At 35.5% G+C, this 24,106-nt stretch overlaps 1 protein-coding gene across 3 annotated transcripts in view; it reads left to right on the forward strand.

Annotated features, from left to right (window-relative positions):
- Window positions 1-24,106, forward strand: part of LOC122733347 (P2R1A-PPP2R2A-interacting phosphatase regulator 1-like) — a 39,875-nt gene that overhangs the window by 12,047 nt on the left and 3,722 nt on the right. For 2 of the 3 annotated variants that reach the window (XM_043973655.1, XM_043973657.1), the window contains 8 exons: window positions 296-352; window positions 3,771-3,814; window positions 3,909-3,963; window positions 5,607-5,699; window positions 5,823-5,911; window positions 15,749-15,813; window positions 17,651-17,747; window positions 20,968-21,096. In XM_043973655.1, coding sequence (XP_043829590.1) covers window positions 296-352; window positions 3,771-3,814; window positions 3,909-3,963; window positions 5,607-5,699; window positions 5,823-5,911; window positions 15,749-15,813; window positions 17,651-17,747; window positions 20,968-21,096 — 629 coding nt within the window. The remainder of the gene's footprint in view (window positions 1-295; window positions 353-3,770; window positions 3,815-3,908; window positions 3,964-5,606; window positions 5,700-5,822; window positions 5,912-15,748; window positions 15,814-17,650; window positions 17,748-20,967; window positions 21,097-24,106) is intronic. The other variant, XM_043973656.1, reaches the window with a different exon arrangement.

Below are 24,106 nucleotides of genomic sequence, written 5' to 3' on the forward strand. Positions count from 1 at the left end.
AGTCAGCCCTCTAATGATGATCCCTTAACCTTAAATGGGTTGTTGAACAACACACATTAAGGATGTATTATTTGAAATCTTTTTAGCTTCTCAAGGCCTACCAGAAATTATAGTAGCTCAAGATTATGTCAAGGTCAACAGTAATGCATTCAAGAACATTAGTGTGTTATGGGGCTTATACCACATTTACTTTTCTCAACAGTGTTTTAGTATTTAACATTTTAAATATTAAGGAAGTATTGCTTCAATATTTTTAAGTACTATGACATTAAACTTTTTCTCTTTTCTTTTACAGTTACTACCATCATCTCCGATTCGTATTTGTAGTAGTCGCCTTCATCAAATCAAACAGGTAAGGATAATTTGGAAATTGACATTTGCAAACAATGCAGATTCAACTTCAAATAACTTATTCCATGTGGTTTGAAATGCTTCCAAGGATCATTAATGACTCCATTTGAAAGTGTTTGGGAAAAAGTTTTAAAAAAATGCATAGAGAACACTGACATTTTTAGAGTAGAATCTGTTCTTTTTTTGGTAATAAATTTTTTTATAGTTTTGGGTTCCAAATTTTATCCCTCCTTCCCTCTCCCCTGAGGTGATAAGCACCCAGATATGGGTTATACATGTATAATTATGTAAAACATGACCATATTGGTCATTTTGTACAAGAAAACTTAAATAAAAGAAAAAAATGAAAGAAAGTGAAAAATTGCATGCTTTGGTCAGTGTTCCATCAATATCAGTTCTTTCTCTGGAGATAGATAACATGTTTCATCAGCGGTCCTTTGGGATTGTCTTGGATCACTGTATTGCTGAGATTAATTAAATCATTCATAGTTCTTCATTAAACAGTATTGCTGTCTATGTAAATTATTCTTGGTCAAAAAGAGAAAAAGGACTATTTGTACAAAGATATTTATTTCTAGCAGCTCTTTTTGTGGTGGCCAAGAATTGGAAATCAAAGGAATGCCCATTAATTGGGGAATGGCTGAATATTATTGTACTCTAAGAAATGACAAGCAGGATGATTTTCAGAAAAGCCTGGAAAGACTTGTATGAACTGATATTTAGTGAAGTGAGCAAAACTAGGAGAACAGTGTTCACAGAGACAGCGATATTGTCTGTTGAAGAACTGTGAATGACTTGACTATTCACAACAGTACAATGATCCAAGACAATCCCAAGGGACTATTGATGAAACATACTATCCGTCTCCAGAAAAAGAACTGATATTGATGAAACACTGACCAAAGCATGCTGTTTTTTACTTTTTTCCACTTTCTTTCATATGGTGATATTTTACATAATCGTATATGTATAACCTATGTCTGATTGATTACCACTTCAGGGAAGGGGGAAGGTGAGGGAAAGAGGGATAAAAATTGGAATTCAATAAATAAATAAAACTGTTTATTACTTTAAAAATTATTCTTGGTCATAAACAGTCTCTTGACTTATGGAATATCATATTTCATGCTCTCTGCTCACTTTCTAAACTTCCCTATTACTGTTAAGAGTACCATCATCCTCCAGTCTCCCAGGTGCACACATTGGGCATCATCCTGGATTCCTCACTTTCTCTCACCCTGACACATCCAAGACCTTTCAATTTTGCCTTTAATCTCTCATATGTGTCCCATCCTCTCCTGATATTAACACCATCCTGGTACAGGCACTTATTTTCTTATTCCTACGTTATTGCAGAAACCTGCTGGTGCATCTGCCTGCTATATGTCTCTACTCACTCCAGTACATCCTCCACTTAGTTGTCAAAATGATCTTCCTAAAACTACACTTCTGCCTATGTCATTTCTCACTCTCCAGCAAACTCCAGTGGCTCCCTGTCACCTCTAGGATTAAGTATGAAATAACCATTGTAAAGTATTTATTGCAATGCTTGCCACATTTCAAGTTATCACAGTGCACTAACAGGATTCGTTTAAGTGCAGCAACCTGGGTGTGGTGGTAGAGGTGGTGTAAAATTCTAAACCAAGGCACACCTGATCTTTGCTTTCACTTTCTTATCAATAGGTAAACTCCAAGTTCTTTGACAGAATTATAGCAGCAGGTTCCAGAGTTCTTTATAGAGTCCCTGCCCTTTCACATTTGGGGAGGGGAGGTAAGGAAGGAAATAAGCATTTATACTGTTCCAGGCACTGTCCTAAGTATTGTAGAACACCACCCTGAACAGGTATTATCATCCCCATTTACGATTTAGAAAACTAAGACAGATATAGGTTAAGTGACTTGCCCACATATCTCACATAGCTTCACACTCTGGACTTCAACTGGTTCATCCTAGTCTCTAAAAGCTTCCTATGCTATATTTTTCTTTTTCATTCTACTCCTTGTATTTTTAGACTTTTGAGTATCTTTCTGCACACCTCGGCTGGCACAGTGTTGTTTTTGTTCTTTCATTCTTGGTAGAGAATAAAATAATTTCCATATATATCTTGAGGATTATGATTTATTGACATTTTATTTCTTATGGGTTTTCTGTGCTGGTTGTTATTGCCCTCCTTTATGTAGTTGGTTGGATACACATGAATAATTGAATGAAAAACTGTGTTTTAAAAAGTGCTTTTAAGTGTCTGAAGAATGGTGCTAAGTACTACTAGGGAAAGAGACAACATACAAAGAATTTATTATTTCTTAAGAATCTATATTATAGGGGCGGCTAGGTGGCACAGTGGATAAAGCACCGGCCTTGGATTCAGGAGTACCTGAGTTCAAATCCGGCCTCAGACACTTGACTTACTAGCTGTGTGACCCTGGGCAAGTCACTTAACCCCTGTTGCCCAGAAAAAAAAAAAAAAAAAGAATCTATATTATAAACATGGTTAAAGAGTTCTGTCTGTATTTTTGGCATTACATGGTGGCCAAGTCCAAGGCATCCATGGCACATGGTGCTCTGTGAATGCCCTTGAAATTCTCTCCTAACTCAGCACAACCACAGCCCCATCTTTAGGTGATAAAATTCTCCAGACATAGGAGAAAATCCTAAGATCACTTCTTTTTTCTGAGTATTTACAATCTCCAATAGAACTTGGGCTATGTTATTCCACTTTACTAGCAGTTATCTCCATCTAATATAGTTGTTTTTACAAAACGAGGGATCCACCTCAAGACCTCAAAGGGATCTGTGAACTTGGATGGAAAAAAATTTACATTTTTATTTTCACTAACCTTTGGTTTCCTTTGTAATCTTAGTATATTTTAATTTAAAAACATTCTGACAAGGGGTCTGTGGGTTTAACCAAAATTTCAGAGGTGAGTGACTAAAAAGGTTAAGACCTGATAATCTTCATCCTGAAAATTTTTTAGGTTTACATCAAATCAATTTTTAAAAAAATCACTGTCTACTTTATTTACTTAATTCTCTTAATTGGAAATGGAATAAAATGAGCTGTTACTATAAAAAATAAAGAGTTCTGTGTGTTTTTTTAATATTTTAGGGTCTAATACATAGAAAACACTGCTGATTAATGGTTGGTTTATTTTTGTTTTGGCATTGAAATTTCTATTACCTCAGCAATTCTTAAATCCTTAATGTTTTGAAATGTTTTATACATATGTCATTATGTCATTTGCAGATGAAACTATGACATTCATTATAATGAAATTATACTGTTTATTAAGATTCATTTGTTCAGAAATTTTAAGGATGCATTTGTACCTTTTTACTACAGGAAATGAAGATAAGCACATATTGAAATTAAATTAAATATTTTAAGACTGAAATGAGTTGAATTTTATTAATTTTTCAGGAAGAAAGAATGGATTTAATAAACAGAGAAACGGTACATGAAAGGTAAGTATAACACTTTAAAGTGTTATGGTGATCATTATTTTCTTATTAAGAAGAAAACAGCATAAATCACCAATCAGTTCTCTTGTGTTTATAGGGAGGTGCAAACTGCAATGCAGATAAGTCAGTCTTGGGAGGAAAGCCTGAATCTGGTAATTTAAATTTTTTCCTATTGGTTTCTTTAATTGCAGTCTCCTTATCCTGGACAAAATACTTCCAATTTAATGTTTGAACACCAGTTTCATTGTGTCATATCCATTCACCTAATGGATTATGTCTAAATTCCTTAGCCTAATATATATTCATCTCATTGATTTAACTTCTAAGCTGAGCTTGAATTTACATCAAAGTATTGCTGCTTACCTTAACTCATTCCATATTCGAGTCAGAAAAGGCAATCCAGAACACAACCATGTAGAAACCTTGTTGGTTGGGGGCAGGAGTTTCAGAGGATGAAGGTGAGATGCAATATGGATGATAAGCCAACAAAGGAAACTGAAGAGATGTCAGATATTTAGAAGGAAAACTGGAGGAGAGCACTGTCATGAAATCCCAGAGAGACTCCATTTGGTAAAGATGGCCAACAGTGTTAGGCATGGTAGAGGAGTCAGATGAGATGAGGATTAGAGGAGCAGCCAAACTATGGGAAGATATATAGTTCACTCTCTCCATTCAATTATTCCAACAAAGACTTAGGAAGACCACAGACTAAGGCATAACTAAAAATCCAAGAAAAACCAGTAGTTTTTCAGTAATGTTCAGCATTACAAGACAAAGCTGATACTTAGTCAAACCAGGATGCCATGAATACACATAATGCCTTCTAGCTGATGCCTATGCATTAGGAAGATATAACAACAGGTATGTTTAAGGCTTAAACCCAGAAGAAAATTACTTGAAGACATCTACAAGCAAAGCCACAGAGAAAAACACAGCTTATGCATAAATTATACAGTTCTTGAAAAACATGAAGCAAAAAATTAAAAACATAATCATAATGTTTCTATACATCATATGAGAACATTAGAGGGAAATTTGGAAAAGAAATGAGAACTCTGGAAAAAAGAATTGGAAATAGAATTAGCAGCTTGTTACAAATTTTTTTTCAAAAAGGAAAAAAAATTCATCAAGCAAAAGATACCCTAAAAATTATCATTAACCAAAGAGAAATGTGGTAAGAAATGTTGAACCAAAACCAAAAGATTGAAAAATAGAATAAAATGAGAAGTGTCTAATACAAAAAACATCAGATTTTGGGGAAAAGTGAACAAAGATAATTTAATAATCATTCACTACCTAAAAGCCATGGAATCCTTCTCTACCCCCCCCACCCCTTAAAGAGCCTAGACATTGAATTTCAATAAATCATAAGTAAAAGATGCTCAGAATTTTAAACCCAAGGGTTCCCCTAACCACCTTCCTCTTTTTTTTTTTTTTAAAGTGAGGCAATTGGGGTTAAGTGACTTGCCCAAGGTCACACAGCTAGTAAGTGTGTGTTAAGTGTCTGAGGCCGGATTTGAACTCAGGTACTCCTGACTTCAGGGCCGGTGCTCTATCCACTGCGCCACCTAGCTGCCCCCCCCACCTTCTTTTTTAAAAAGAATTTAGCAATGATTTTTAAATTGTTTTTTAATAGCATGGTGTAACATCCTTCTAGGAAAGTAAAGTGATTTGAATAAGGCTCCACGTTTAGGGCTTCTGATTACAGATCTTTTTGCCTTACATCCAACTTCTTCAAATGTCTTGGGTCTAAATTAATTGATTGTTTATAATTTTGTAACTTTTTTTAAAATAGAGTGATAGTGATGCTGAGAAGTCATCCTTTCTGAAGCTAATCGATTTCATTACAGTTTCCCCAGCACCTTCACCCACCAGGGGAATTGGCAAGGTAACCCAGGAAACCAAAATTTTTACCAGTATATGATCTTTCTGGTAATTTTCTTTTGCTATGGCATAATTCACACTAAGAAAACATTATTTCTTCTCCTTGAACTTTTACTTTTTTTTAAAGCAATGTTTTTCGCCATCATTGCAAAGTTTTGTGAGTAGCAGTGGATTTCCTCCAAGTCCTGTTCCTAGTCCAACAAGACGATTTACAAAGTAAGTACATTTGTCTTTCTCAACTACAAATTCCTTGATTTCATGATTGTGAATACAATTTGAAACTCTTTCATACTTTAATACCAGTTAACTAGCGTAATCCTCAAACTATAGGCATATCTATCTTTCTTTTTTAAAATAAAATTATTTTATTATTTTCCAGTTACATGTAGAGATAGTTTTCAACAATTATTTATATAAGATTTCCAATTTCAAATTTTTCTCCCTTCCTCCCCTCCGTCCTTCTCTACACAGCAGGTAATCTGATATAGGTTATATATACATAATAACATTAAACATATTTCTGCATTAGTCAAATTATAAGAGAAGAATCAGAGCAAAAAGGAAAAACCTCAGAACAGAAAACCCACAGCAGAACAGAAAACCCAAAACAAAAGAAATAGTATGGTCCAATCAGCATCCGTATTCCACAGTGCATTTTTTTTTTCTGCATTTGGAGAACCTTTTCCATCATGAGTCATTTGGAACTTTTCTTGTACCATTACAGTTGATCAACACATAATGTTGATGATATGGTATGTAATGTTCTTTTGGTTCTGCTCATCTCACTCATCATCAGTTCATGCAAGTCCTTCCAGGTTTCTCTGAACTCCTCCTGCTCGTTGTTTCTTACACCACAATAGAATTCCATTACATTCATATACCACAACTTGTTCAGCCACTCCCCAATTGATGGACACCCCCATAATTTCCAATTCCTTGCCACCACAAAAAGAGCAGCTATAAATATTTTTGTACATGTGGGTCCCTTTCCCCGTTCCATGATCTCTTTGGGAAAAGACCCAAAAGTGGTATTGCTGGGTCAAAGGGTATGCACAGCTTTATACCCCTTTGGGCATAATTCCAAATTGCTCCAGAATGGTTGGATCAGTTCACAGCTCCACCAACAATACATTAGTGTTCCAATTTTTCCACAGCTTCTCCAATGTTTATTATTTTCCTTTTTTCCTTCATGTTAGCCAATCTGATAGGTGTCAGGTGGTACCTCAGAGTTGTTTTAATATGCATCTCTCTAATCAATAGTGATTTAGAGCATTTTTTCATTTAGCAATAGATAGCTTTGATTTCTTCATCAGAAAACTACCTGTTCATATCCTTTGACCATTTCTCAATTGGGGAATGACTTGGATTCTTATAAATTTTATTTAGTTCCCTATATATTTTAGAAATGAAGCCTTTATCAGAAGTACTGGCCATAAAATTTTTTTCCTAGCTTTCTGAATCCCTTCTAATTTGGGATGCATTGCTTCTGTTTGTACAAAACCTTTTTAATTTAATGTAATCAAAATCATCCATTTTGCATTTTATAATATACTCTGTCTCTTGTTTGGTCATAAACTGTTTTCCTTTCCAAAGATCTGATAGGTATACTCTTCCTTTCTCTCCTAATTTACCTATGGTGTCACCTTTTATGTCTAAATCATGTACCCATTTTGACCTTATTTTAGTATAAGGTGTCAGATGTTGGTCTGTGCCTAATTTCTGCCATACTATCTTCCAGTTTTCCCAGCAGTTTTTGTCAAATACTGAATTTCTATCCCAGAAGCTAGAGTCTTTGGTTTTATCAAACAGTACCTTACTAAAGTCATTTACTACTGTGTTTCTTGTGCCTAGACTATTCCATTGATCCTTCATTCTATTTCTTAGCCAGTACCAGATAGTTTTGATGACTGCTCCAGATTTAACCTACCTTCCTGTGCATTTTTTTTGATATTCTTGATATTTATTTTCCTTGATATTTTTGTTTTTCCAGAAGAATTTTGTTATTTTTTTCTAGCTACATAAAATAATTTTTAGGTAGTCTGATTGGTATGGTGCTGAATGGGTAAAATAATTTAGGTAGAATTGTTTTTATTATACTAGCTTGGCCTATCCATGAGCAATTGATATCTTTCCAGTTATTTAGAGCTGATTTGATTTGTGTGAAAAGTGTTTGGTAATTGTGTTCATAGAGTTCCTGGGTTTGTCTTGGCGAGTAGACTCCCAAGTATTTTATATTGTTTATCATTACTTTAAATGGAATTTCTCTTTCTATCTCTTGCTGCTGAACTTTGTTGGTCATGTATAGGAATGCTGATGATTTATGTGGATTTATTTTATATCCTGCTACTTTGCTAAAGTTGTTAATTGTTTCCAGTAATTTTTGAGTTGATTTTCTAGGATTCTCTAAGTATACCATCATATCATCTGCAAAGAGTGATAGTTTTGTTTCCTCCTTGCCTATTTTAATTCCTTTAATTCCTTTTTCTTCTCTGATTGCTAATGCTAACATTTCTAGTACAATATTAAATAATAGAGGTGATAATGGACATCCCTGTTCTCCCCTGATCTTATTGGGAAGGCCTCTAACTTATCTCCATTACATATATGATGCTTGCTGATGGTTTTAGATAGATACTGCTTATTATTTTAAGGAAAGCTCCACCTATTCCTAAGCACTCTAGTGTTTTTATTAGGAATGGGTGCTGTATTTTGTCAAAAGCTTTCTCTGCCACTATTGAAATTATCATATGCTTTTGGTTAGTTTTCTTATTGATTTGGTTGATTATGTTAATAATTTTCCAAATGTTGAACCAGCCCTGCATTCCTGGTATAAATCCCACATGGTCATAGTGTATTATCCTGATGATCACTTGCTGTAATCTCCTTGCTAATATCTTATTTAAGATTTTAGTATCAATAATCATTAGGGAAACTGGTCTATAATTTTCTTCCTCTGTTTTGGCTCTGCGTGGTTTTGGTATCACCACCATATAGGTGTAATAAAATGAATTTGCTAGAATTCATTCACCTATTTTTCCAGATAATTCATATAATATTGAAATTAGTTGTTCTTTAAATGTTTGGTAGAATTCACTTATAAACCCATCTGGCCCTGAGGGGTTTTTTTTTAGGAGTTCATTAATGGCTTGTTCAATTTCTTTTTTTTTTTTTTTTTGGTAAGTCAATTGGGGTTAAGTGACTTTGCCCAGGGTCACACAGCTAGTAAGTGTTAAGTGTCTGAGGTCGGATTTGAACTCAGGTACTCCTGAATCCAGGGCTGGTGCTTTATCCACTGCGCCACCTAGCTGCCCCAATTTCTTTTTCTAATATGGGTTTATTTAAGGATTTTATTTCCTCTTCAGTTAACTTGGGCAGTTTGTATTTTTGTAAATATTTATCCATTTCATTTAGATTGTCAAATTTATTGGCATACAGTTGGGCAAAATAGTTCCTAATTATTACTTTAATTTCCACTTCATTGGTGGTAAGCTCATCCCTTTCATTTTTGATACTGGTAATCTGGTTTTCTTCTTTTTTTTTCAAATTTTTTAATCAAATATTTTTTAATTAAATTAACCGGTGGTTTATCTATTTTATTGTTTTTTTTTATATAAAACCAGCTCTTAGTTTTGTTGATCAATTCTATAGTTTTCTTGCCTTTAATTTTATTAATTTCTCCTTTAATTTTCAGGATTTCTAATTTAGTATTTAATTGGAGATTTCTAATTTGTTCTTTTTCTAGCTTTTTAAGTTGCATGCCCAATTCGTTGATATCTTTTTCTTTTTTATTCATGTAAGCAGTTAGAGCTATAAAATTTCCCCTAAACACTGCTTTGGCTGCATCCCATAGATTTTGGTATGTTGTCTCATTGTCATTCTATTGGATAAAGTTATTGATTGTTTCTATGATTTGTTGTTTGGCCCACTCATTCTTTACAATGAAATCATTTAGTTTCCAATTGATTTTCAGTCTACCTTTCCATGGCTCTTTATTACATGTAATTTTTATTGCATCATGATCTGAGAAGAATGCATTTAATATTTGTGCCTTTCTACATTTGACTATGATGTTTTTGTGCCCTAATACATGGTTAGTTTTTGAAAATGTGACATGTACTGCTGAGAAAAAGGCATATTCCTTTCTATCCCCATTCAATTTTCTCCAGATATCTATTATGTCTAACTTTTATAGTGTTCTATTCACCTCTTTCACTTCTTCCTTATTTATTTTGTGGCTAGATTTATCTAATTCTGAGAAGGGAAGATTCTGATCCCTTACTAGGTATAGTATTACTGTCTGTTTCCTCTATTATAGGCATATCTTTCTAAGCAACACCTGAGAACTTGGTGGAATTCAATAAGCTTCCTTCTGATTTCAGAGCTTTGAAGAATCTTGATGTGTTGGACCTTAATGGGGGCTCTATGATATTTAAAAAAAAACAAATTGAGTATTTACAAAAAATTTCCACATGGTGAAATTATGGAGTATATTCTTCATAATTCAAAAAACTATATTCATCAAATGACTTTTAGTACTGTGGTACGAATAATTATTTATCCACTTGTAATACCTTAAACTTCCAACTTCCCCTCCCACCTATTATTTATTAAGTTATTTCCTTCTTTTAAAGACCAGCTTCCTCCCCTTTCTCTCTTCTGCCTTGCTGTCTTTTTCCAAATCTCAGTTTCAGTTCAATAAAATATAAAAGTGGGCTTATGAATAAATAAGGCATATATGCAATTAATTGTAATATAGATTAGAATGTATTGAGTGCTTAGAGGAGGAATTAATTATAGTTAGGGGGAACATTCCAGAAAGGGGGTAGCCTGTGAAAATACATCGAGCCAGGAGATGGAGTCAGAAAGGGTGAATATTTGAAGATAGCCACTGAGGTTGTGAACCTAGGTGAAAGTCCTTGATAAAGAAGGTGAGAAGTAGATTTACTTTTGGACTTTGGGTGGAGGAAAGAAGTTTAAAGAAAGAAAGAAAAAAAAAAGACATTAAGAGAGAGTGGTAGGGGCATCTAGGTGGTGCAGTGGATAGAGCATGAGCCCTGGAGTCAGGAGTACCTGAGTTCAAATCTGGCCTCAGACACTTAACACTTACCAACTGTGTGACCCTAGGCAAGTCACTTAACCCCAATTGCTTCCCTGAGGCAGTAAGCAATCAGATACAGATGATGCATGTACAATTATGTAAAACTTTACCATATCAGTCATTTTGTACTAGAAGTCTTGAATAAAAGAAAAAAATGAAAGAAAGTAAAAATAGCATGCTTCAGTCTGTTCCATTAATATCAGTTCTTTCTTTGGAAGTGGATAGTATGGGATTGTCTTGGATCATTGTCATTCACAATTCTTTATCAAACAGTTTTGCTGTCTCTGTGCACAATATTCTCTTGATTCTGCTCACTTCATAATTTATCATTTCATACATGTCTTTCCAGGCCTTTCTGAAGTCATCCTGCTTGTCCTTTCTTAGAGTACAAGAATGTTCTATCACCATCATATACCACAGCTTGTTTAGCCATTCCCCAATTAATGGGCATTCCTTTGATTTCTAATTCTTAAACACCACAAAAAGAGCTGCTACAAATATTTTTCTACAAATAGGTCTTTTTTTTCTTTTGGGGGATGTCTTTGAGATATAAACCTAGCAGTGATATTGCTAGATCAAAGGTATGCACAGTTCTATAGCCTTTTGGTTCCAAATTGCTCTCCAGAATGGTTAGATATTTTCACAACTCCACCAGAAGTGGATTAGCATCCCAGTTTTCCCATATCCCCTCCAATATCCAATATTGTCCTTTTTTGTTATATTTGCCACTCTCATAGGTGTGAAGTGATACCTCAGTTATTTAATTTGCATTTCTCTAATCAGTCATGATTTAGAGCATTTTTTCATATGATTATAGATACCTTTGCTTTTTTTGCTTGAAAATTTCCTGTTCATATTGTATTTATTAAATTATTGTGTGACTGTGCTGGGGTTACTAAAATATTAGCTACTTATAAATTAATGGCCATTGCAACAGTTTTTAGCATTAAGCATTTATTATTAAAGTATATTAAATATTAGTAAACAATTGACTGTGTAGCGTTTCCCTAACTTCTTCACTAGTCACAGGATTACAGACCTAAACTATTACATACCCAAAACATTTGGTCAAGAAAGAGGGAGGAGAGGGTGCCTGGTGAGCTCAGGAGAGTCCCAGGGAAAAAAAAAGTAAGCATCTTGTGGTCCAGTACCCTTCCTCTTGCAGTAGAGGTGGCTCCTTACCCACTGGTCAAAGCCATTTGGTCAGTGTCATTCAGTTCCATTGATTGATGTTACTTGAGGCTGGTCCATATTAAAATGAGCTCTGGCATGATGACATCAAGGTCTAGAGGGAGAAACCCTCTGAGAGCAAAGGCACATTCAGATTGGTGTGGTTTAATAGTCTATTCTCCACCTCCCCTGTATATCCTGAACAGTGTTATAAACAAAGCTCAAATAATGTTGTTCAACTCAAGTGTTAGCAGCTCAAGTGTTGCTAGGAGCTGTCTTTATTCATCTTCGAAGATGGTCACTCTTCTGAATGTACCAGAGAGTGCACTGAAGTGAGGTCCCACAATGTTACCCACCAAGGGTCCCTCATGGCATTATAGTTCCCATTTACATACAGCATTACAAAAACAACCAATCACAACATGTGGCACCAACCTCCCATATATGGTAACTGTGAGCACCAATCAGATTGTATCAGTTGACCAATCAGACTGCCCTTTTAACAACCAGATTGCACCAGTTGACCAATCAGGTTGCAGCACTAGACCTTAAACTTATTCTAGGCAAGAACGTCCCCATTCCTCACTAGAACAGTGCTGTGTTAACATACATAACCATACATAACTTGTCAAGAAACACAAATTGGGGTTTGAACATTGGGGTCACGTGGGAATCACCTTGGGCCCCTCAAGGTGAACTGCCACCTAAGCTTAGCTACCATGAAGAGCAGGTCTTGTGTGCCTTGTGGCTCCCTGCTGGTAAGCGTGGGCAACAAAGTGGTGGGGCTTGAAACTAGACTCACTCAATGTCTTTAAGGCTCTGAGAAAAGTCCAAATAGGGTCTTTTCTCTCAATAGGATTAAAGCTCCCTCCTAAAAATTGATCTCTGAAATGTGGGTGTGAGATGTTAGTCTATACCTGGTTTCTGCTGTACTGTTTTCCAGTTTTTCCCAGCAGTTTTTGTCAAATAGTGAGTTTTTATTCCAAAAGCATGGCTCTTTGGGTGTGTCATATACTAAATTACTGTAGTGGTACCATCCTCTTTCATATTTTTTTCATTGATTTCCATTATATCCTTGAGCTTTTGTTTTTTCCAGATGAATTTTGTTATTGTTTTTTTCGATATCTATAAAGTTTTTTGATAGTTTGAATAGTATAGTACTAAATGAATAAATTAATTTAGGAAGGACCATCATTTTATTATTATAAAATAATAAATTACATTATTATATTATATTGTCATTTATAATACTGGCTTGCCCATGAGCAATTAAAATTTTTCTAATTGTTTAGATTTATTTGTGTGAAAAATATTTACTTCTGGTCATATAGTTGCTGTGTTTGTCTTGGGAGGTAGACTCCCAAGTATTTTATGTTGTCTATAGTTATTTTAAATAGGATTTCTTTTTCTATCAGTTGTTGCTGGGCCTTTTGGGTAATAGAAATACTGATGCTTTATGTGAGGTTTTTTTTTTGTATCCTGCAACTTTGCTAAAGTTGCTAGTAATTTCAAGCAGTTTTCTAGTTGATTCTGTAGGATTTCCTAAGTATACTCTGCAAAGAGTGAGAGTTTTATTTCCTCATTGCCTGTGCTAATTCCTTTTCTTCTCTTATTGCTATAGCTAACATTTCTAGTACAGTATTAAATGATACAGGTGATAATGAGCAATCTTACTTCACCTCTGATCTTATTAGGAAGGCTTCTAGCTTATCCCTATTACAGACAATGAATGCTTGTTGATGGTTTTAGATAATTGTTAATCATTTTGAGGTAAGCTCCATTTATTCCTATGCTCTCTAGTGTTGGTTTTGTTATTTATATGGTCAGTTATGCTGATGGTGATGAACCAGCCTTGAATTCCTGGCATAAAATATTGCTGTAATCTGAATATTTTATTTAGAAATTTTGGTTCAGTATTCATTAGGGAACTTCATCAATACTTTTCTTTTTCAGTTTTGGCTCTTCGTGGTTTGGTTATTAGCACCCATATTCATCTCAAAAAAAGAATTTGGTAGGACTCCTTCCCCTATTTTTCCCAATAGTTCATAAAGTATTGAGCTTAATTGTTCTTGGTTGAATTCACTTGTGGTAAAATTCACATGTGAAAATATCTGGTCCAATTGTTAGTGACTTTTGAAGAAGCAGTTTCAGTAGCATTGAGAATGAAAGCCAGATTTTAAGAGGCTGAGGACAAAGTAGATGTGGAGGAAAAGAGAGAGTACAAGAGGGGCAGCCCTGAATTCAGGAGGACCTGAGTTCAAATCTAGCCTCAGACACTTGACACTTACTAGATGTGTGACCTTGGGCAAGTCACTTAACCCTCATTGCTTCGGGAAAAAAAAAAGAGTACAAGAGAAAGTTTGGCATATTTGTAGGAAACAAAGACAGAACTGAAAGAATGAAACTATGTGAAAGATAGAAGAGCTGGAAGAAGAGAAAAGAGATCAGAGAATATACTAGTGCCACTTTTTAGTGGTCCTTTAAAAAAATTTTTTTGACTAATACCTTTCTATTTATGTTACCTATTTCTGAATATTCTCCTCTTCCCCAAAACATCAACTGAGTCAGAGAGTAAGTGCAGTATTGTCACCTGTAGCCCCCTCATTCCTTTCAATTCTTCAACTAAGGAAACATTTTGATCATTACTATAATAATAATGTCAGTTTTAATTTTTTCATTAACATACTTTATATATTTTTTTATGGTTCTCTTCATATCACTTATTAGTTTATCCAGCTCTTCCTAAGCTTCTCTTAATTCTTCATATTTTTTTATCTCTTACATTCTTGTTTAGTCATTCCCCAACTACTTTGTTTCCAGTTCTTTGCTACTCCACACAATTTTGATATATATGGGACCTCTCTTTTTTTTGGCTTTAACTTCCTTGAGTTCCATTCCACATTCTAGGCACTCTGTCATAGTCCCATATTTTTTATTTCTCAGGGATTGGACCATGCATGATTTATTTAAAGTTAAGTTTGACCATTTTTAAATGACTGGAAAACTAAGGTGTGAGACCTCTTGGACAGCTAAGACAATGAAAATGGAGGTCATGAAGGTTGAAGAAGCTAAGGAAATGAATGACCTAGAATCTTAGAAGGTTCTTCATTATGAATGATGAAAATCAGGACACGTAGAATTAAGAATAATTGAAAAAATCATTGAAGATGAGAGAGTAAAGAGCAATAGATAGCCTGTGCTAGTCACACTACTGTCTACAGATGAGATAGTACATATGGGTTATAATTATTTTTGGGGGGGAGGTGGTAATTATTATAGTGTATTAGCACACACAAAATTCTGTATTGATGTGATTATGGATGTAATAGCTGTTGTCTGCCATAATGTCCTTGCTGACTTCCAACACAAATACATGTTGAGTATTTAATAAAATATCTGATATATTCAAGTAATAAGTTTTCATCTACTTGAGTAACTATGACATTTACCTAGTTAAAAATTGAATCAAGTATAGTTGCTTATTTTCTCAGCCAGAGAGTTACTTAAAGCAATATCTTAAAAATCCTGTGGTTCTGTTTTTAGATTCACAACACTAAAATAACTTTTAAAAAAGTTTTCTAAGGGATCAGTGAAATATGAAAAATGGATTATGTAAACCATAATTATTATGATTAGTTGATGGACTTGGAACTAGAAACCTTTCCCTTAATTGTAATGATTTTTCCTTTATTGTCTTATAATTCTATACATCTCATTACTACTGTTATTTTCATTATTAAATAATATATCTATTACTGACAATATATTGTTATATATAACTTTAGCAGAAGAAGTCATAGTCCCATCAACTGTATTAGACCAAGTATACTTGGAGCAGTAAAAAGAAAAGGTACTGTACATGTACATGAATTTCAAAATAGAATTGTAATACTTACTGAGAACGTATTTATCATACTGTTGTCATTACAACTCTAAATTCCTTTTGTTCATCTTTACCATGACCCTTGGTCATCAATGATATACTCTCCTTCTTGACCATTTCAGCTCTTTACTGTTTTCTTGAATTCCTTGTCCCTTATCATAATCCTGATCTTGCCCTACAAGCTTCCCACTATCTTCTAACTTTTTCACTCCTACACTATTCAAACCTCAACTGGGCCCTTACTGCTATAAAACAATTTTTTAAGTAACTGTCCCACTGCAACTTTTCTAAAATGTTTCGTCTATTCTCAAACCTCCCATACTTTTGCCTTCTCCCATATTTTTAGCTGAGAACCTTGCTTTGTATTTCACGCAGGGAAAAAAAGACAGCTCCCTCTTTGCTACTTTTCATATCACATGACACAGTTGCTGCTACCTTTGCATTAATCCCTGTCACAAATTAAAAGGTTGTTCTCATTTATTGCATAATTGGCCTCATTTCATGATGTCTTCTCTTCAAATTGCACCCTCTGTCATTAATAATAATAATAATAGCTACTTTTATGTAGTTCTAACTTACTACATGCCAGGTGCCATATTAAGCTTTTCAAATTTAATATTTCATTTGATCCTCACAACCTGGCAGGTAGGTGTATTATAATGCTCATTTTACAAATGAGGAAACTAAGGCAAACATGGCTAAGTGGCTTACCTAGGTCTCATAGCTGATAAATGTCTGAGTCTAGAATTAAACTCAGGCCCTCACATCTCCAGGCCTAGGTCAAGTAGATTTAAATCTTAAGGAAGTTATCTTCTTTAACGATAACAGACATGTTTACCTCTTTCTTATTCTTTGTTGGCAGAAAACTTTTAAGGTTCTACAAAATCAGTTTTTCATATTAAATAAATAATAAACTGGGTGGTGAGTTGGGCAGTCACATGGTACAGTGGATAAAATTCCTGACCTGGAAACAAGTAAATTCATCTTCTGGACCTAGGCACTTAAACCACTTTTGCTTCATTTTCTTCATCTATAAAATTAACTGTACTTTAAGCATTTTTAGAAGTATTATAAATTATAAAAGTATTATAAATTTGAGCAAGTAAATATGTAGATTAGTATTTTGTTGCCTTTTGGTATTATATTAATTGCCATAGGTTTTTTCTCTGCTAACTCTTTGGTATCTTTCTCCCTTTCAGCTTTCTTGAAAATCAAACCTTCAGTGGGCTTTAAAAAAAAAAGGCACCTTAATCAATAACTTTCTTTGTATGTTTGTTCTAGTTGCTAGACTTGTCTCATCTTTACTTCTGTATACAACATATCAGAGACTGTGGTGTTACAACTCAAATGTAATAGATACACTTTAATTTGTTTTAAAATACTTTTTTAGATCATTTCTATTTTTGTTTTTGTTTTTGTTTTATGGTGAGGCAGTTGGGGTTAAGTGACTTGCCCAAAGTCACACATATAGTGAGTGTCAAGTGTCTGAAGCTGCATTTGAACTTAAGTCCTCCTGATTCCTATTTTTAATGTGATTCTTCTAGTTGTAGCTTTAAATGCTCTTGGGAAGACATGCTTTAATTGAACCCTTCACCAAGTTTCATTTAGTTTCTTTACTTCAACTGCTTCTTTCTGTCTTGTGATGATTTCCACTTATAATGATAGAGAAAGAAACAGTTATGATAGATAATAGATAAAATGGATGGATGGATGGAAAGGTGGATAGATAAACTGGTCTTTTCAGACTAATGGTGAGTACTTTTTCCCCCCATAATGAGCATTTTTTATTGCTTCTTTTCCACAGGTGAAATGGATACTGAAGATCAACCAAAGAGATTTTTTCAAGGAATAACCAACATGCTTTATTCTGATGTTACACATATGTCAGAGCTAAATGTGTGGTGAGTACTACCTTTGATTTTTTTTTTGTTTGTTTTTTGTTTTTTGCGGGGCAAAGGGGGTTAAGTGACTTGCCCAGGGTCACACAGCTGGTAAGTGTGAAGTGTCTGAGGCCGGATTTGAACTCAGGTACTCCTGAATCCAGGGCAGGTGCTTTATCCACTGCACCACCTAGCAGCCCCCTGATTTTTTAATTAGATATTAAATAGAAAAAAATTTAAGAATTTTTAAAAGGCATTCTAGTTTAGATTAAAAAACACTTCTGATTTTAAAATACAAATGTCAGTTTTGATATTCAATAGAGTCAAGTTTCATTTGTTTTTGCCAAAGCCAACATTGGACTTATTTTTACCATCTGAATATGTACACTTTTCATGCATAAAGATAACTGACTGTGCCTGGAGAAAACAGTGGAAATGTCCAAAGTGGGTTGCCAACCTACCTCTTTGAAGTCCACTGTTACAAAACACATCTTTTATTCCTATCTAATTGGCTCTGTCACACTTTCTTTCTTTCTTTTTAAAATGATAAACATTTTATCTGAAGTTTTGAATTCCTATGTGCAGTTACGTAAGACATTACCATGTTAGTAATTGCATTAAAAACCCTTAATAAAGGAAAAAAAATGAAAGAAAGTGAAGAATAGCATGCTTCCATCTGTGTTCAGTATCAGTCCTTTCTCTGGAGGTGGATAGTATCATGAGTCCTTTGGGATTGTCTTTGATTGTTATATTGCTGAGCATAGTTAAGTCATTAACAATTCTTCACCAAACAATATTGCTCTCTCTGTGTACAGTGTCCTCTTGGTTCTGCTCACTTCACTATACATCAGTTCCTACAAGTCTTTCCAGGATTTTCTGAAATCATCCTGCTCTTCATTAGAGCACAATCATATCCCATCACCATCAGATGCCACAGCTTGTTTAGCCATTCCTCAATTAATGAGCATTCCTTTGATTTCCAGTGCTTAGCCACCACAGTGATAGCTGCTATAAATTTCTTTGTAGAAATAGTTCTTTTTTCAGTTTCGGGGATATCTTTGGGATATAAACCTATCAGTGGTATTGATGGATCCAAGGGTGTGCACAGTTCTATAGCCCTTTGGGCATAGGGTAATCAGTTTGCCAAGCAAGCAAGATAAATAAAGTCATGTTTATCAAAATAAAAAGGAAGATTTAAAAAAACTGAAGAATTAAAGAAATTATGAGAAACTGATTTGCTTGACTTAAATGCTGACAAAAATGACCACTTAAAGAAATAGATGAATACAAAAATATAAAATATAAGACTTCAAATAACCCTGTATTAGACAAAGCAGAAATGAATGACCAACAGTGGGGTTGGGAGTGCTGGAGGACCAACTGGATTCACAAATTCTACTAAATGTGGTGAACCCAGAAGGTTCTCTGTAGCCCCTCTGACTGAGTTCCCCCTCCCCATACTTGGGTCATGGTCACTGAAGCAGCAAGAGTTTCCAGAGACAATGCTTGGTCAGTCTCCCAGGGTCCAAGAGCACTCAGCTGTGCAAACCTTGCTTTGTTAAGCCCTAGAACATGGGCTGGCATGTTCTTGTTAACTGGTACCTGGAGGTCTGGCTTCTATTAATTACCCCCATTAATCACCACTTAAAACAGAAATAAAGAGACAGGTCATAGAGACCTTAACTACAACAAAAACATAGAGACAGGCTAAAGAAATCCTAATTGATAAGTGTTAATACCCAGAAACTAGGCCAGGGAATGAAAAACACAGTTGAGGCAACATGCACAGAAAAAGCCAAATTTGTCCCCAGTTCACCTTATAACGTATAAACCCCCAAAACACACCTCTTTGGAAAAAGGGACTTGCTTCATGGGTTGGCTTAAGCCTCCAGGAACTCCATATTAGGATAGGGTCTCCCCTGTACCTCCCTAAGGTAGAGATTATTATGAGACTGATAATCAATTTATCCATACTATAAATATAACTTGTCTTCTCTTTCCCTATTGGAGAAACACCTCCATGGTGTCCTCCCTGTGGTCACTCACAGTATTGCAATAACACTTGGGAAACTTAGTCACTGACTCTTGTAATTCTTTGGGATGCCTCACGACCAATCTGATCAATTAAACTCATCCTACATCATTTATATTTATACTTATATTTATTAATTGCTCACTATGTACTAGACATGAAAAGCACTGGGGCTACAGGAAAAAAGGGGAAAACATGGTCCCCACCCTCAAGGAGCTTACATTCTAAGGGGGAATAATATGTACATAGCTATATACAAAAGAGGGGGTGTGGGTGTGGTCTAAATGGGTGGGGATGAGGTCTAAATGGGAGGGAGACCAGGAAGCAGGAAAGGACTCTTGCAGAAGGTACTGTTTCTTGAGGGAAACCAGGAACCAAAAGTAAAAACATTCCATGAATGGGAGGCCTCCAGGGAAAATACACAAAGTTGAAAATTGGAGTGTCATGTTTAAGGAGAGGCATGGACAATATAGATGTGTCATGGACTTTGTGGGAACACTTAAGTGTTCTTTGCACTCTTGAATCTCTCATAATGTTTCTGTGAAAGCAATCACATTCCCTGCTACAATCCACTCCTGAATGAAAAGATTCTTTGTCCCTGAGGCTTCTGATTAGCTGGTTCCTCCAAGAACCTCTATGTTATAGAGGAGCCTGTGTTATGGAGTCTCTGTTACTGAGGAGCCATGTCTTCATTCCTCTGCAACTGCATTCCTGAATCTCCCAAACTATCCCTATATGGACCCTACCTAAAATGGATAACATCATTAATCTGACTGTTTTCTTTCTTTTTACCCCCTCTCTTTGATATGTTTTCTTTGCCTGGGGCTGGCAGTCTTTGTCATTTCCAGACTCTTGATGGACTTAGGGACCTTCGCTCAAGCAACTTATCCACTCCCAAAGTTTCCCATCTTATTCCCTGGACTTTATGTTATTATGTAAAAAGGGTCCAGTTACATTAAGTAGTTTCTGTTCAGAGTCAGTAATGCCTATTGGAACAGTTCTATTATTTCTTTTGTCAAAGGTTCATTTACATTAATTAGCTATCTATATGGAGCAATCTTTTGGTTCCCTTTTTGTTCTGTTACCCCATTAAAACCCTGTCTTCTGTTCCCATCTTTGGGTATTCCTAGCTTCCAAGCTTTGCGAGCTATAGTTCCTCTGCCCCGATTAAAGACCTTATTTCTCCTATATTGTTTCCTTAATTTCCAGGTTAACATATGGGGGCTCTTTCCGGGATTTGAAGACTCCGTGCCCAGCCAGCCACCGTTTTTGGATGCTTGGTGCCTGCAGGAATCTTTTGTGTTCCAGTCTGGACTCAAATTCGGAGGCCTGGCTTGGGTAAGGGTCTCTCAAATTCAGAACTCGCATTCTTTTCGCTTGAGTTCCTAAAAAGCTCTTTGGTCGGGGGTCTGGTTATGTCCATGGATGATTTTTGTAATGGGTCCATTCTGACAGGTCCCCCAAAAGGGGATGGCTGCAGGTTTTTATGGACCATGTATGGCTACTCCGACAGGTCCTAGAAAGGATGGCTGCCGGGTTTTGTTTTCAAATCATGTACCACATGATTGCAAGTACTAGCAGGATTCAAGTCTGACCCACTACACTGGTGGCCACAGTGGGGTCACTCCTTTTTGAGTTTGGTTTTGATTCTGCCAGCTAAAGGCCCTGAGTGGGACTTTGTTTTTTTTTTCTTTTTCCTTTTTCAATGGCATTTTGAATCAATTAAGTGAGAATCTGAAACTGAACCCTCCTCCCTTAAAAAAAAAAAAGAAAGAGGGAGGAAAATAGGATTTTTGATAGAACATTTTGTCCCTCAGAAAAAGGTCTAATTTTATTTAAAAAAAAAATTGGTCTGGCTCAAATTAATAGGTCTTTGAGGATAGAGGAGAACTCAATTTGTGCATGCTAAATTATTTTAAGGTTATTTTACCATTATTTTTGTGTCTGTCCTTGTAGAATGCTATTTGTGTTAAAATGTTCTATATGTGTATGTGTGTCCCTTGTTTTTCAAGCTAAGTCCTTTATCTTGCACTCAGTTAGGATTAGGGTGCCACTCAAAGTAGAATTGTCAGAAAGGTAATTTACACAGAGAGGCAGAAAGACTAGTTTGATTTTATTACCTGTTTTTAAGAAATTTGTTCAAACTTTAGTTGAGAATTGATCTTCAATATTAGTTTAAATCTAGGTTTTATGAATCCCAAATTATGGTTCTTTTTAAATTTGGGGAACTATCTGGCTTCTCAAGTCACCAGTGTTTATCACCAGGTAAAAATGATAATGTCATGGGAGGATTATGGGCCCCGGTCACCCCAACAATTCTCTGGGGGGTTCAAGGAACCTTTTCCTTGAAACCTCAGGGGTTTTCCCTTGAAATCAAGTAGGCTTCTCCTTGAACACAATCAAGGACACACACACCCACCTAACGGAGATAAGTGGCACAGATTGAACTGAGCATGCTCCAGGACCATCACCCCACATTCCAGTCCTCCTAAGCATCTGGATGAGGTAATCCAGGAGAAGACCACCTGGAACCACCCATCAGCAGACTGCTTAGACCCATCAGGACAAAGTTGACACCCACCACCAGATCTCTCACGAGGGATTCTTCCTACCACAGCGCAATGCAGGAAGACCACCAGCCCCTCACCCAATAAGAGACTCTTACCCACCCCCCATGGAAACCCTATAAAATGGCACCCCACAAGTCAGTTGGGGGAAGCGTTTTGTTCTGGCAAAACCTTCCTCCCGGCCGGTTTCTCTTGTACCCCAATAAACCTGTTCTCTTATTCCTGATTAGGTCTTGTGCGAGAGTGTAATTCTTTACAGAGGAATCCTAAGGACCCACGTGCTTTCTCCTATCGCTCTCCCCATATCAATAATAAGGGTCTGATATTGAAATGCTAATAGATGGGCTTCAGATAAATTGAGAATTTACTAGTTGGGAATAGTTCCAATTGTAACTGAATTTATTCATCCTATTTTAAATGAAATATGTCTTCTAATAAGATGTGTGGAGTTTTAAAGTCGCCGGTTATTTTGAGATTTGCATTAAGATAAATTGTTTAAAAATTTGGATCTGGAAATTTGTTAATTGCATGACCTTAAAGCAAGTTACTTCAGTTTGTCAATTTGTAATATGGATATGTGATAATTATAGAGTATTCTTTTGAGTTTACAAATTGCTATAAGTGCAATTGTTACAATGTCAAATACTCAAAGCTGTTTGCTTAGAAATGCAGTATTGGGGCAGCTAGGTGGCACAGTGGATGGAGCACCAGCCCTGGAGTCAGGAGTACCTGAGTTCAAATCCAGCCTCAGACACTTAACATTTACTAGCTGTGTGACCCCGGGCAAGTCACTTAACCCCAATTGCCTCACTAAAAAAAAAGAAAAAAAAGAAATGCAGTATTACTGTGAATTCACAAAAATGTGATCTCAAAGTCTGGGTTCAAGTTTTCCCTCTGTGATACTCACTATCTAGGTATAATGAATGTTTGACTCTGGGAAAAATAAGAACACATTTTAAAATTCTGAAAACTGGAGGTTTCCCTAATATGCCAAAAAAATTTCTTGCACTTAGCAGTGGTGCTGTTTCATAGTTTTTCTCAATAACTGTTAAGCAGTAATAATTATACACATTAATAATGGTGTGGTAGTTAAAAACAACTTTGTTTTAACTTTCTTAAACTTTTACTGTTTTCTTCAAGCTTCACAGATATTTCAAGTTTTCATACCCCTAGCAATTCAAATATTATGATGGTTTTCTGTGTTTAGTAACTTAATGTTGGAGTAAGTTTAATTTCAAAATAGGATATTCAACTGTAATTTGTTTTACTATCTGGTGTTATTGTTAAAAACATTTATGCTGTTTTAACCTTTTCCTTTCCCTTAATATTCTACCTTTTAAAAGTTGTACTAACTATTAATGGTATTTTTAGGCAAAAAGTGTGAATTATCAGAGCCAACCTTAATGAGGTATCATCTATTTTTTCTGAAAGATATGACTACTGTTACAATTAATTTCTAATGAAAATGTAAAAAGATGCAGCTCGCCACCTTCTAGGCTGTGACTTTCACCAGATATAGAACTCTATTTAATTCTCTCCCCATAATGATATCCAGCTCTCCCTCTTTCTGATAAAGCTTTCCCCATATCCTGACAGCTCCAGTCTTAATCTGCTTTTCCCCACTCCTGGAAGAAGTCCCATCCTGCTATCCTACCCCCGGGCTTTTAACTCTTCTGAAGTTGGTAAGGTTCTTAGTGCCTCTCCAAACCAAATTCTGTTGGATCCTTCTAAACCTCTTCCTTGAATCTCACTCTATCCCCTTTTCAGAGGCAATTAGGAGC

The sequence above is a fragment of the Dromiciops gliroides genome, chromosome X (assembly GCF_019393635.1).
Source record: "Dromiciops gliroides isolate mDroGli1 chromosome X, mDroGli1.pri, whole genome shotgun sequence".
Classification (NCBI taxonomy): domain Eukaryota; kingdom Metazoa; phylum Chordata; class Mammalia; order Microbiotheria; family Microbiotheriidae; genus Dromiciops; species Dromiciops gliroides.